This window comes from Piliocolobus tephrosceles, chromosome 15 (assembly GCF_002776525.5).
Source record: "Piliocolobus tephrosceles isolate RC106 chromosome 15, ASM277652v3, whole genome shotgun sequence".
NCBI lineage: Eukaryota > Metazoa > Chordata > Mammalia > Primates > Cercopithecidae > Piliocolobus > Piliocolobus tephrosceles.
In genome coordinates, this window is record NC_045448.1 from 12,450,903 (window position 1) to 12,466,120 (window position 15,218).

The window sequence follows — 15,218 nt, forward strand, 5'->3', positions numbered from 1 at the left end:
AGCTCCTGCCTAGCGCACAGTCAGCCATCAGCGGACGGGAGCTCCTGGCTAGCGCACAGTCAGCCATCAGCGGATGGGAGCTCCTGCTGACGGAAGCCTCATCTGCACTCAGTGTCGCTCTGTGCTCATAGGACCAGTTCCCTGGCTCCCTCAGGATGCGAAGAGCCCTTTGAGCAGGTGCACCCTTATGCTGCTCCAGGAAGGTGGCTGGGGCCTTGTTCCCACAGCACTTCCTGTTTGCTTTTGCCCATTGGATTTCTCTCTGGGTTCAAGGCTTCCTGCCATCCTCCTGCCACTCTCTGCCTCCAGTCTCAGTTCAGTGTTGACATTTCCTTGAACAGAAGGACCCTATGTGAACTGAGAAACATGCTTCTTTACATGTTTCTTCTTTGGGTAGAAGATCTTTATCTCTTGATGTGACAGGTTTCATTTCCTCTGCTTTGTGGAAGCCAATCAGTACCTGCTTCTGCAGGGTGGAAGCTGCGACTCTTTACAGGAACTCAGTGGCCCGAGGGCTTTCGGTATAATAAACGCTGCCTGCCCAGATTCACAGACCTGTGCCTCCCCGTGGGGTGGAGGCCTTTCTCCTTCCCCCACCAACAGAGGTCAAGGCACTCTTTCTCAGCTCTTAGTGTCTTTACTGGCTCTTCCTTTAGATCTTCAAGTTGCGCCCGCCTCCATTGAGGTCTCAATATCTAACAAAGTACAGAGGGCAGGCATCAGAGCCCTGGAGACCAGACTCAGCTTTTCTTTCATTAAAAGCTGTGTACATTTTTTCAAGTTGTAGGCACTTTGTGTTTTGGGAAAATACCTTTCGTTTTTGCTTTGAAGGAAACAGAGCTCCTGGAATTCCCTTATTTATAAGGAACCCCTTTATGTACTTGAGGTATTGCCAACTTTTGGGGAGGGCTGGCGAGCCTCCTGTTCCCCAGGGTGGATCAGTGATCTCTCTCCCATAGCACTCCCTTTCCTCATCAGAGCTCATCTCCTACTGTATTGTGATGGTCCGTATGTGCATCTGTAGACGGTCCTTGTGCCCTGCTGGGAGCTTCCTGGCGACAAAGGCTGTCTCATGTTCACTGCTCCTAGAACAGGTTGGGCCTTGCTATTTGTTGACGGAATGTCTCCTTTTTTGAGTGGGAGCAGCTCAGGTTGGATTCTAATGACAGAGAGAGAGAGAGGCAGGGGTAAGTAGAGCCTTGGTGTCTAGGTCATTGCCTGGAATCAATGGGAGCCCAGGAAACTTAAACATCCCCTATGGAGATACCTTTTCATAGAGAGCTATTTTCAAAGTTTCCCATCAAGTGAGAAATTTACCCATCATTTCCCTTTTAATTTAATGATTTATGCAAAAGTGACATTTATTTAAGACATTGTTTTCAGTGTCTATGGCAGGCTGTAATTTTATTCATGAAGGGCTTTTCTAATCACAGTTAGAGAGGGGAGAGCTTTCTCCAGGTTCCACGCTTCTAAGTAGACTAAATAGTAGATATTTTTCAGCGGGATTTCTTGCTGGGATGCTTACTACTTGTACTTTGTAACTAGTTGATGGGCTAGTGTGTGTCCCTAAGCAAACCAAGCAGAGGCACAGTGGTCAGATTTTTTTATTACTCCATTTAGCCCTATAATCTTAGGCTGCCTTCTCTGAAATCATGAGAAGAGACAATGTATTAACATGTTAAGTGTCCAGCACAGTGTCTGGTGCCCTGCAGCTACTTGAATACATAGCCATCATTATTGCTCTCGGGCATCCTCTGATGTCGTTGAGCCTTATAACCTAACAACCTGGAGATTAAATTATTTATTTAACAAATATTTGTTGAGCACCTATTATGTGCCAGGCACTATTCTTGGTGTTGGGGATACTACAGAGCCCAATGAGACAGAAACCCTGTTCTCATGAGACCTACATTTCGATGAAATTGTATCTAGGGCCCACCATGTGTTTTACCCATAATGTGATTCACAAATATAATTCTAATTACCTACCGCATTTAAATTAATCAGTTTAAACCCAATGAGTAAGATACTCTTATTTTCACCGTTTTACAGATAAGAAAATTGATTCTCAGAGTCTAATGGCCAACCAGTGGCAGACCTCGGGTTGGTACCCAGGTCCCTGGCTCCAGAGCCCAGGCTCTCAAATACTAGGTTGTCTCCAGGAAATAGACAACAGGTAAACTACCGTCTCTTATGCCCAACCCTGAGAAAGAATTTTCTCATGCAGTTAGGCAACATGTGTGCACCAGGAGGACCTGACTAGCCAGGGTCAAAACTGGGCTTACGACTCGGTTTTCCTGAGCAGTCATGGACTGGGCCACCAATGAGCCAAGCCTGCGGGCAGTCCTAGGTCTTGTTTTCCCATTCTGTGGTTCTTTTTTTTTGTTTTTTTGTTTTTTTTTAATCCCAGGGAACTATACAGTGGGCTTCATTTCTTTTTCTATCCCCCATGCCTAGCACTGGACTTAGCAGTACTTGGGAAAGTGTAACTGTTGATGCCGTGGATATACAAATAGCCCCTTATGTCCCAGTGGCATGGATATCATAAGAAAAATCCACTAGCCATATTGACAGTGGAAGGCAGTAGATGGAAACTCATTTTCAATGTTTTTTTTTTTTTACTCAATACTCTTGGGAGTTTCTCGAAATCATGGAACAGAGTCCAGTCTATTTGAAATTTCTTTGGACTCTAGCCATTGCACTGCTTAAGCAGAGTCTTGCCTAGGTGCCCTGACCTCCAGATAGAATGTTGGAGTTGGAGGATCTTAGATATGGGGGTCATTCTATCTCACAAACATTTATTAAGCACCTACTCTGTCCTCCAGTGCTAGGTGTTGATGGTACAGGAATCAGTACAAGAGAGTCCTTGCCTAATGGACGTAATCATTATTCAATAGTTACTTAGCTGTAAGCATTATTTAACAGTTCCAACAGTGGAGTGCGGTGTGGAGAATGGTCACCTCTGGGAGGTGATGAGCTTCTGCTCGAGGTTGGCCCGAGTGCTGTAGTACGGATGGGGAGGTGCCAGAAGGCATGAGTCAAGCCAGAGGCACAGAGAACCATGTCTAGGGAGGGCTGTGCTGCTGGAGGGTCACCTGTGCTAGGACAGAGATGAGGCTGAGTCCAGGGCCTGAAAGACACACCCCTCACCTCCAGCTTGACCTGAAGCCCAGAAGGAACCATTGAAAGGTTTTTCGGGAATGCAGGGACAGGTTTGTGATTCTGGAAGTATATGTGAAGGATGGACTGGGTAATAGCAGCCGGGCATGGGTTCCAGGAAGAAGTGGCTCAAACCGAGACTGTGGCAGTGGGATTGAAGAGGTGGGGGCAACAAGTGGGGCTTTAAAACCGACCCTTTTATCTCTTAAAAAAATGAGGAGGAGAGTGTGCGTACCCAAGGTCCCAGATGTGTTAGTGGCACAGCCAAGAGCAGGACCCAAGTTTTTCGACTCGATCTCATTCATTACGTGCCTAAGCGCACAGCTCCACAAGCCTGCGTGGGGCTCCCTGTCGAGGGCAGCATCCCCATCTGGCCCCGCGACTGGGTGCAGAGATGCACTTGCAGGCCTCCCTGAGCTCTGTGAGCTCCCACCCCACACCTGGAACAAGACTGGGAAAATTCTGGACCCTGAAGCACTCCTAAGCCACCGGGCAGGGCAGCAACACCACCGCTGGGTGTCCCTGGCCAGCACTGAGCCTGCGGAAGCTTTGTGGAGAGGTCAATCCGTTATAGAGGGGAGGAGGGATTCTTCAGGAGCCGTGGCTGAATGTCTCAATGCAGGGGGTGAGTGGAGTATTGATGAGGAATTCCTGTCAGCGTGGCATCCTCTTTCTTGGGTTTCCCTTTCTGTTCCTATGGCGACAGGATGGACTTCCTCTGTGAAGCCCAGCGGCCTGCAGGCTGTGCTGTGTGGTGTCTGCGTGGGGGCGTGGGAAGGTGTTCGGGTACAGTGAGACTCCCCTGCTCATCCAGGCACCACGGATGGGAGTCAGGGGCAGGAACATGCCCCTGCATGCGGACAGGGCAGGGGTTCTGTCGTGGCTGGGTAGATGGCACTGCAGAAGACACCTGAGTATTTGAGTCAGATTGGGTTTCTTATCCCAACTGTGCTATTTCCAAGCAAGTTCCTTCATCTGTCTAAGCTGCTGTCGTCTCCTGCATCAAATCGGTGTGGGCACACCCACCTTCCAGATGGTGTGGTGTTGTAAAGTAACAAGAGGCATATTCTCTCCGTGTAGACATCTCTCCCTCCACCACGACGCCCTGAGATGCTTCCCCTGTGGCTCACCTGTTGCTCTCCCTGCTAATTTATGGGCCACTTGAGGTAGGAGTTGGGGTGGTTCACTGACTCTACAAGACCTGGTGCAGAGGTGGCTCTCAGAGGTGACTGTTGGAAAAGTCTGTGCATACAGGAACCAGAATTAAATGCACGACAATTTATTTGGAATCACTTAGCGGCCTGTGAAGTTCTAATGAGGCTGCCAGGCCGGCATAATGGTGCCTGTGGTGCCAGGTGGTCCTTCCCAGGCCCTTGGTAGCAGTTGTCCCGGGCGGGACCCTGGCTTTCACAACTGGACTGGCTGCCCAGAGTACTTTTTCAGTAACAGTCAGGGCAAGGTCAGATCTGGCAGCAGCTGACCTTTTCACTTGACCCTTAAGCCTATCAGGACCGCCTGACCGGACGGCCTTCAGTGACTTCTCTGGATTTCACTGACCTTAGGCCACCGGACTTCCCATCCCTGCCGGGCCCACTTTGTCTGGCTGAACTCCCAGCTCAGCCCCACCCTGGCCCACCCTGTCCTGATCTCTTCCTGCCAAGAGCCCAGGGTGCTGTTTAAAGATTTAAAAGCACAGCATGATTTGCTTGTAGAGACTATTTTTTGATCTTGTGGATTGAGCACTAAACTTGGAGTTAAAAACCGGGGTTTGAATCCCAGCTCTGCCACTGGCTTGCGAGGTGGCCTTGGACAAGTCAGATCTGCTTTCTGTTCCCTCAGTTTCTTCGTCCAGTCAATGGGCAGGTCTAACCACCTGTATCGACCTCATGAGCTATAGCAGTCAGCTGTGAATGGGGTGGTTTTGTACCGGATCTAGTGCTGAATAAACTGGGCCACCAATGAGCCAACAGATGGAGACAGATTTGTCTCCATCATCTCAGGATCTCCCTTTAAAAGTTTTTCTTTCTTTGGCCCTAAGTAAATGGGTGCTTTTAGTACCGGAATGTATTTTGGAAAGGGCAGTGGCAGTAGAATCCAGATGTAGATTTCAGAGCTCAGCTTCCTCAGCTTCTTTGAGTATGGCCTGGGGCATTTAATTCCCTGTGCCTCAGCTTCCTTATTTATTAGGAAACATGCATATATCATACTTGTCTTGTACTTTGTTATGAGAAATAAGGATGCAGGCTGTTAATAATCCTAGCATCTTGTAGATGCTTCACACATAGTTGCCATTATTGTTACTATAATTATTATTAGGATATCATACAGTGTGTTGTAATCACTAGAGCTTAAGAATTAAAGGAAGCTTTAAAATCTGGAATTCTGAAGCTAGAAGAGCCCTTTTCAGGCCCTGCAGCTATTTGTTCTTATTTTACAGAAGGGAAATTGAGGCCAAAGGAACCAGGGGCCACACTGGTAGTTCAACTTACTGGCCCAAGGGAGCTCTGGAGCCTGTGCTGAGAGTGGATGGGGGTGCGGGGAGAATATTGGGGCTTTCAAGGCCGATCCGTGCTGCTCCACAGATGCTGGGAGAGGAACCACACCCTGCTGGTTTTGGCTTCCTCACCTGGCACCGGGATCCAGTGACACAAGGCCTGGCACTGGGCTGGGCCGTCATTGAGTACACAGGCTGCCCACGTGTAAGCCTTGTTCATTCAGCAGGTTGAGAGCAAAGCAGGCTGTTCTCTTCCTATGCCAGGCACAGTTTGCAAAAGGCCTGCGGGGATCCAGCTTCTCTGGCCAAACCAATCCTACCCCAGGCTGGTGGCTGGCAGGGAGATGTCTCTTCCCCTGAGAAGTTACTGGAGATAACCATTGTCATTTACAGCGTTTTAGTCACAAAAATTACCCCCCCCCCCCCCCCCCACCCCTTATCACTTTGGGAAATGTTTATTCTTCTCGGACTACCTCTGGTATCACCACTTCCAGGAAGCATATCCTGATCACCGTAGTCATAACTGAATAAAGTGAGGGGACTGGGCTGGGCACAGAGCTGGGGAGAAGCATTCCAGCCCGCGGGAGGAACAAGTGCAAAAGACCCAGGAAGGAACGAGAATTCACATCTACTGCCATGTGCTGGGGACTTGCATTTCATGCTTCCTCACCTGTCTTCTCCACGAGGCTTTTGGGTTGAGGGTAGGTGCAAAGGTTCAGCTTAATAAGATCAATAATTATGGTTGCCACCAGTGTTTTGCAGATCTACCATGCTGGGCTCCTCGGTAGATACTGTACCTGCATTATTACAGTTAATTCTCACAGAAACTGAGAAGATGGGTGTTACTTGTCATGTCTGTCTCCTCAGTGTCTCCCCAGTGCCTTGAGGTTGAGTTGCCTGGTTGGGCAACTCAAGCAGAGTAAATGCTCGGTAAATGTCTTTTAAATGCCTGCATGACTAGTGGGACATTTGAATTACTAGGTCCACAGATGCTTCTGTTGTTTTTTATGGAAATCAACTCCTTTGCCTGGAAAATTCATAATGCCCAGACTGTGAGGGGACATGAGCCATTGCAAGACTGTTCATTCATTTCTGCTCCCATTTCTGACATGCGCTAGAGCCCCACCAGGGACTCCCCATACACATTCTTGAGACTCGTGACTGGCAGCCCTGTTTCCCAGAGGAGGGAGCCAAGGTCCAAAGACCTTCAGCAGCCTCCCTGCAGTTCCACAGCAAGTCCACAGTGACCAGAGCTGACACTCACCCCCGGCCTGTCGGACCTCCCTCCGTTCCTCTCACGTGGTATACATCCTGAAAGGTCCTTGTCAAAAGACGTAATCCAGACCAGTTGCCTCAACCCTTGCCTAGAAGTGATGTAAACAAGTTCACAGTGTTCTGAGAAGGAAGCAAGGTCAAAAGAATGACCTACCAAGGCCAACAAGGCTGCATCTCCTTCCCATCCTTTCTCTCGGCTTCTCTTTTCTTCTGCCCCTCTCCTGCCTGGGATGCAGATTCTCCCCTAGAGAAAGAGCAGGCTCCTGTCCCAAGGACTGGCTGTCCCCTGACACTGGGGAGGCACATGTGCTGCACGCCTTGATGGAACCTAGTGAACTGAGCAACCCTGGTGTGGTCTCCTCCGCCAGCTTCTTGAGTAGGTGGGGTCAGGGCCTAAGAAAGGTGAGCACCCAGCCACTGCCTTGCCTTGCCAGCCGTAGGAGCCTATTCAGACTTTGAGCATTAGGCTCATTGTCCATGAGAAAAGGAATCATAGTACCTGCCTTGGAAATGGATCTCCTCAACTTTGAAGAGACTGTATGTGTAAGTGCCTTGCATGCATTGGGTACATAGGTGATATCTGACATTTGGTACTTTGTAATTTTGAAGGCCTGATCTTGAACCCAGGTCTCTGTGCCTTAGGACACTGCTTTGCTCTCTGACCTGGGCTGGTTTCTGTGGTTGTCCGTCTGCAGCATGTGCTGAACCAAATGTGACAAGCAGACCTGGGCCCTCCCCACTAAAATTTCATCCTCTGAGGGAAAGGAGCGTGAAGTGTTGGCTAGATGAGCTTAGGGGCAGCTGGTATTTGGCAGCGTGTGGGATGGTCTTTTCATTTTATTCTCACATTCATGAAGTATCGGGCCTAGGTTCTGTGTGCTCATCTTGAGATAGGAAAGGTGAAAGGTAAACTCCAGCTGGGGGGAGGGCCAGTGTTAGTGGACAGAGTGGAGGCCTTAACCATTTTCTGAGGCTTCCAGAAAGAGGGGTTAGGATGCTTTGAATGTGGGGACACCTGGCGGGAGGAGGTGAAGGAGAAAGTCAGAATCTAAAATTGTGACCTGGAAGGGGATAGGAATGGAAAAGGGCCTCAGATTTGGTCAGAGACGGGACAAAAGTGAGCTGACACAGTCGGGGAAGCATAATCCGGGCGGGGGGACACTGTGGCAAAGGCCTCAGAAGGACTGGGGCCAAGCAGGGCGTGTGAGGAACAGCAAACAGGCTGCGGGGGAGTGAGAGAGAGTGGCCCAGGAGATGGTCGAGAGTCCCTTGCATAAAAAGCTTGAGGTGGTGAGCTCTGCACCCTGCCAAGGCTGAGCCAGGAGAAGTTCAAGTCCCTGTAGTCATATCTCCCTCCCACCGTTACTGACAGATGCCTGATATCCCCACCCCCTTATCACCATGGAGATGCCTCAGTGCTGTCATTTACAAAGCCCATCTTCTGTAGAGCTCTCACTGACTGCCACTAAACCCTGGCCAGGTAGGCAGAGCACCGGCCCTTGTTACTTTCCCGGTGAGCGCACTGAAGCTCCCCCGGGGTCGACAGCAGGACTGTCGCTGTCGTTGATGGATTGCGTATCTGCTGTGTGCCGAGTACTCATCTAGGTGCTTAAGGTACAGCAGCAAACTTAAGTGCTGTTCTCTACGTACAAAATGACGTCAGCCACATGCCCATGGAATCTTGGAGGTGGGAAGCGAGGTGATCATCCCGAAATGATGACCATAATGATACACAGTAAATCATGAAATGTAAATGTACAATATATCCCATGCTGAAAAGAGGAGGAGGGCTACGTAATGTAGCATGGACAGGATGAAGTTTAATAAACTTCATTCGAGCGGAGACAAGACAAAAGTGAGCTGTCACACAGTTGGGGAAGCACAGTTAGGGCGAGGGGACACTGTGGCAAAGGCCTCAGAAGGACTGGGGCCAAGCAGGGCATGTGAGGAACAGCAAACAGGCTGGGATGGACAGAGAAGGGAATGTGGCCCAAGAGATGGTCAAGAGTCCCTGGGGGTCACCCTGCAGCCGTGGCCAAAGACAAGCTGCATCGCCACTGCGGGTTTGGGGCAGGGGAACCTGGGCAAAACCTGGGCCCTCTGATACCAAGATCCATGCTTGTTCCACCGGACCGCCCCTTGTCCCACAGATGGAAGAGCTTGTTTTTCTTCTTACTATGATTTCCACAGTTGTAATTCTTTCCATAGCTATTCTGCTGCCAGAACAGTGAAATTGGAGGTGAGGAGTCTGGCTTGCGCTGGGTGAGAATGGGGTAGAGGAAGCTGTGGGGAAAACTCACCGTGCCTGTGGTTCGAGATCCCCGCCTTCCTCCTCCCTTCCTCTGCCCCTTGGGTTTCACCTTTTCACCTCCATCGCATCTCGACAGCTAGTAAGTCTCATGGGCCAGCTCCACCTGCCACCTTAGATTAGGAAAAACAAAAGGACAAAAGATACCGGTTTTTAATCAGCTCCATTCCAGATTAGCACATGTAGATCTTCCTGTTTTTGTAGAACATTAGCTATAGGTGCAGAAGAGTATGTATTCTATAGATTATAATAGAATGTGAGTGAGCACATAAAAAAGGGAGAGGTGGGTATTACAGAATCCCAGAATGATAAAACTGTCAGAGACTTTAAGACTGCCTTGTCCACATGTTTGCATGACAGTGTAAATGTACTTAATGCCGATGAAGTACGCTTAAAAATGGTTTAAGTGTACTTCGTTGGTCTTATGTTGTGTCTATTTTACCACATAATTTTTTTAAAAGACTGCCTTGTCCAGTGCTCCTCTTTAGGTCTGAAAAACAGAGAGGTTGAGTGACTCAGCCATAGCCACACAGCAGGTGAGAGACAAAACCTTGCCTGGAAACTGCCTTCCTAGCTCTTATCCCAGTGCCTTTTCCCATGACCACAACTATTGTTTGTTTGTTGGTGGAAATTAATACGGGAAGTAGTTACTCCTTGAGCTTTGAACTTCTGTAATCCAAATATGAGGTCTTAGAGTCAACCCAGGATTTCACCAAACCTTTTGCTATAGAGACCTCCTAGCAGCAATCTTTTGGTTAATTTGAACCTTGCCCCCCCTTTTATGACCCTTAGTGGCTGTGGTGATCACGCTGAAAGGCTAAGACCTTCAGGCAGATGGAGGAAGAGAAACAGCAGGAGATGGACTTGAGTCACAAGCTCTGACTTATGACCCAGTGTGGTTTTTCCAAGCTCTTTCTTATTCTTTGCTTACTTGAGCTTTTTTTGCACTTCGGGGCAAACAGGGCAGATGCTTGCATGTGTGCCTGCATGTGCACTTTTGAGATGAAGGAAATACGAGATGCGAGTGAGACGGCCCTTGTAGATGCTCTCTTAATCCTAACTCCAACACCTCCCCAGCCCTCCTCACCTTCTCTGCAAGCCCCCAGGGGTGTGATAATGGGATAGATTAAGTTTATGAGACCCAAGGACTACCTACAACTCTGTGAGGCAGTGCCCCAGCCAGAAGAGTAGGAGGCAGATTTCAATTTCAAGTATGGGAAGGTAGCATTTCCTAGCTTTCCACTCAAAGAACAGTGGGGCAGGAAAGCAGGAATTCCTAGGAGGCCCCTGAGCTAAGGAGAGGAGGCTGGTTTAGGACTTGGGGCGCTGGGTGGAGGAAGCTCTCATTGACTTTCACCGTAGCCTTGAACAAGTCACTGCCATCCCGGCCCTCACAGTAGATCAGGTATAGTTAATGATAAGAATTCAACTCACTTCCGCAAAGTATTTCCTGAGCACTTGATTTATGTCATGCACAACAGTGACATCAGATCTTACTGTGTAAGGATGCGTGCTGGATTCCAGGGAGTTTAATGCAGGATTTCTTTACCTCTATTGCTGAGCATACCCTGGAGAGTCCCACTTTCCTGTCGGCAACCACGATGGACCTTAAATGGCAGGGAAAGACTGGGGGTAGGATGCCTAGTTTGAGTTGGATCTTGGGCTCATGGTTCTGTTCACACACACCCCACGCACCCAGACGTGGGAAATTGGAATCACAGATGTGGACAGGCAGAAGATGTGGGTGACCTTAGTCAGATGTTAGAACCTGGTCAAGGACAAGGTCTTGGGAGTATGAGGGGCAGGACCGAAGATAAAGGCAGCAGGAAATCTGGGAAAGAAGACGGTTTTGTTTTTCTTTTTTGAGACAGAGTCTCACTCTGTCACCCGGGCTGGAATGCAGTAGTGCAATCTCAGCTCACTGCAATCTCTGCCTCCCGGCCTCAAATGATTCTCCTGCCTCCGCCTCCTGAGTAGCTGGGATTACAGGTGTGCACCACCACGCCTGGCTAATTTTTTTGTTTTTAGTAGAGATGAGGTTTCACCATGTTGGCCAGGCTGGTCTCAAACTCCCAACCTCAGGCGATCCACCTACCTTGGCCTCCCAAAGTTCTGGGATTACAAGTTTGAGACACTGGGCCTGGCCAGGGAAAGAAGATGGTCTTGATACGAGGGTGTCAGCCTCAGAAGGACCAGGTGATGGGAGTCCTCTCCTGCTTGAACATTCCCTGCTTCCTTTCTGGTCCTAAAGAGAGGCAGCTGGTATAGAAGAAAGCAGCAGCATCAACTTAGGAAGATATGGGATCAGGTCTTCTCCATTTCCCAGCTAACAGGTTTGGGGAAGTTACTCAAACTCTCTGAGTCTCAATATTCTCATCTGTAAAATGGGATATTAATATCCTACATCTCTAATACAAAGGGCTGTAGTGAGGCCAAAATGCAAGTAAGGTGAAAGCTCTTTGTGGACTGTGTTCTGTCACGTTAGTTACAAGTCTGCTAAAAGTTATAGACAAAGCTGTGGGCTTCCTGGTTGGTTAGATCTCGGTTTGAATTCTGTGGTGCCCTAGCATTATGCAAATGTGACATTGAGAAAGCTACTTAATCTCTTGTTCCCTCTTCGCAAGGGTGATGATAATGTGATTCATGGTTCGCTAAGGTGCTCAAGGTTTGAGCTCCCCAGTGGATTGTCAGCTGCATGAAAAGACCTTGTCAGTCTTGTTCCCCGATGTGGGTGTCGTCAGCCCTGGAATAGTAGCTGGCAGCTAGAGGGTGCTCAGTGAGTAATGTTTGGCTGGTCAGATGAATGAATGAATGTGAATGAGGAGTCTTCGGAAACACTGTAGTCGGGTATGTTATGATGCTGGTGGTAACGTGTCTCCGAGCACCCTCAGGAGCTTATGTTTTCCTCCTTTCTTGCAGGACTCGGGTCAAGCTGGAAAGCCTGGAAGACGCCTACATTCTGCGGGGAGACGATGATTCCCTCTCCGACAAGCATGGCTGCCCGGCTTACGTAAGCCCAGAGATCTTGAACACCAGTGGCAGCTACTCGGGCAAAGCAGCCGACGTGTGGAGCCTGGGGGTGATGCTGTACACCATGTTGGTGGGGCGGTACCCTTTCCATGACATTGAACCCAGCTCCCTCTTCAGCAAGATCCGGCGTGGCCAGTTCAACATTCCAGAGACTCTGTCACCCAAGGCCAAGTGCCTCATCCGAAGCATTCTGCGGCGGGAGCCCTCGGAGCGGCTGACCTCGCAGGAAATTCTGGACCATCCTTGGTTTTCTACAGATTTTAGCGTCTCGAATTCAGGATATGGTGCTAAGGAAGTGTCTGACCAGCTGGTGCCGGACGTCAACATGGAAGAGAACTTGGACCCTTTCTTTAACTGAGCTCATGCCCCACAGAGACTTAGCAGGTACCAGGAGTGAGCGAGGGCAGCGGAAAGGAGTTCTTCCAAGGGACACGAATTGCCTGGCTGAGTAGCAAAAACAGACACTCACACTCTTAAGTTTCTTGGTTCAGAGAAGGAAAACCTTCAAGGAGCTGACTGACCATGTAGCATGGGGGCAAGAGGCGTGGGATGGGGGTTGGGGTGAGATGGATGGGAGCCCCCCTGGAGCTTGTCTTCCCTAACATAGCCTGGGAGACCACCCCTTGCCACTTGGGCCACTTCCGCCTACCCCACTTTTCATTTTGTTCCAAAATAGTTGCAGATCCTCACAGAATCAAAACTCTCTGCCTCAAACACACATCCTGGCATCGCACTGTTAGCATTTAACTTCTTGTTAGGATTCAGGGAAGGAACAGTTGGCCAAGAATTTTTTTTCTTTTAAACAAGCCAACCACCTAGCTGGTAATTAATGAGGTTCACTTAAAAAAAAAAAATTCGGTGCACACAGACTGACATGAAACCTGGGTGCTACACTAAAAGAAAACAAAAGTCCAGTTTGTGTCTCTTAATCACTCACTTCAACTCATTTCTTCTAAATAAACTATTTAATATCCTGGTCAGGAAATGACATGTTAATGCTTTGCTCCCTGAAGGGGAAAAAAAAAATCTGTCCTTTAACAAGCTATTCTGTTTTGTGTCAATTGGTTCGTGGCAGGAAGCTATTAGAAGTCAAACGTCCAGATGCATTACTGCTATCTTCGTTTAAAGGGGGAAAGAAAAGGGAAGAAGAAAGGAAAAGAGAAATCCAACTCCTTTTTCATGTTTTGCTTTTGACCGATGAGGGTTTGTGTGACAGGCATTCCTCTTTGCTGAGATGATAGCAATGGCCTGAGATTTTAGCAAGCTCCTGGAGTCTGACGCTTTTGCAGCGCTCTGATCGCAACTAAACATTTGTCTTTGTTTTATTAGAAACTAGTGAAACAAAGCAGGTTGTCCCACGTGTATAAAATACAGGGCAGCTATTTCATTTTCTTTACGGAGAATGATCCTTTTGGCTTGTAAGGCCCTCTGGTTTGGACAAAAAACCCCAGTAGAGACAAGCGGGAAGGATAATTAGCTGAAAGCTATGATGATATAAATAAAAACAGCTCTCTATCCCAATACGCACCTTTGTATTTTCAAGAACTCTTCTATTTATTAAGGAAAATGTCACATTGTGATGTATTAAGCCAGTACTTCAATTACGGGTTGACTTGGGATGACATATTACATGCTGTAGTTAACATTTATGATTTTTTTTCCTTGTTTGAGTATTTCTGTCTCTGAAATAACCTTTTACTTGGCTTTTCTAGATAGCTTTATTTGATTTCGAGTGGCAAAATGTTTTTTATTATGGCTTTTCTATTGCTGTATGATACAGAACTCTTTTGGCATAAATATTTGTGTTCCCAGTACCTCACTTGTTTGGATTTGACTGCCTGTATATGTTTTGTGAAATGGTCCTGTTTTTGGGTAGGTGACACGTGGACTCTAGTATGTAAATGTTACTTGAATCTGTGCTTCATTATAGTGTGTGGCATGTATGTGCAGACTCTTGGATGCTTTATGCCTGCGCAGCAGGAGCCCTGTCCTCACGTTCCCAGGAGGGCGGCTTCACCCTTCGTAACCAGGAGACAAGGCGGCCATGGATTTGCCCTTGATTCTGTTTTGCTAATGGAAGATACAAAGGAGAGAAGGTTTTTTTTTTTAACATTCTGAAGATGGTGCTGTGTCAAGAAGGACCTTTTTTTCTTCCCTCTCCCCTATTTTTTAAGTACCTTGGAGGAGGAGAGATTGGTGACATGCGTGGTGGGGATCTATGGCCTCTGGTGCTTTGTCCTGTATTTGGTTTAATGTTTTTGTCCTAATCTCTTCAATCAATAAAATTGTGCGTATTTAACTAAAATGTTGGAGTCTGGAAAATGATGATTTTTTTTTTTTTTTTTTGCCACCTGTGCTTTGTGATCACCACACACCAAGCAGAAGCTCACATCTTCTTACAGGCATTTGCTCTTTCAAGGTGAGCCACTGCTACTAATTTAAGACATAGAATCTCCCTTTCATCATATTGGGGCATATGCTGTCCAATCTGGATGCAGTAGCTCACACTGAATCGTTACAACAACTGTAGGTGACCTGACTTACGTTCCTAATACAGACTAGGAAATAAACCCAGAAATGTGCATGCCTTGTCCAAGGTTAAACAACTTGCAAGTGATAGGCCCAAGACTGGATGGACCCCATGTCTGGTTAGCCACCAAGCTTGTTTACTCTTGCTACAATGTTAAGAGTCCATATGTTCTTAGGGAGAGAGTAACAATAGCTCTGGAGTAACCAGGATTACATAGGGCACAAGTAATCCAGGCTTACACATGGTTTCCCTAGGAAAAGCCATGTGCTGCAAACTTGATTGGAACCCTCCTAGGAGACCACCCAACTCCCAGCAACAACATCTGCCCAGCAGCCCTTAACTTGAGTCTGAGATCCGCGAATATCAAGGTTGCTGGGGCTTGATAGACAGTCGCATCTATAGTGCACCTTACTTAAGAGAAG

At 48.0% G+C, this 15,218-nt stretch overlaps 1 protein-coding gene across 2 annotated transcripts in view; it reads left to right on the top strand.

The window, feature by feature from the left end:
- The window catches only part of TRIB2 (tribbles pseudokinase 2), a 26,039-nt gene extending 11,468 nt beyond the window's left edge, over positions 1-14,571 (top strand). For both annotated transcript variants that reach the window (XM_023199344.1, XM_023199352.2), the window contains one exon: positions 12,156-14,571. In XM_023199344.1, coding sequence (XP_023055112.1) covers positions 12,156-12,624 — 469 coding nt within the window. In that variant the 3' untranslated portion in view covers positions 12,625-14,571. The remainder of the gene's footprint in view (positions 1-12,155) is intronic.
- Positions 14,572-15,218: the final 647 nt, after the last annotated feature.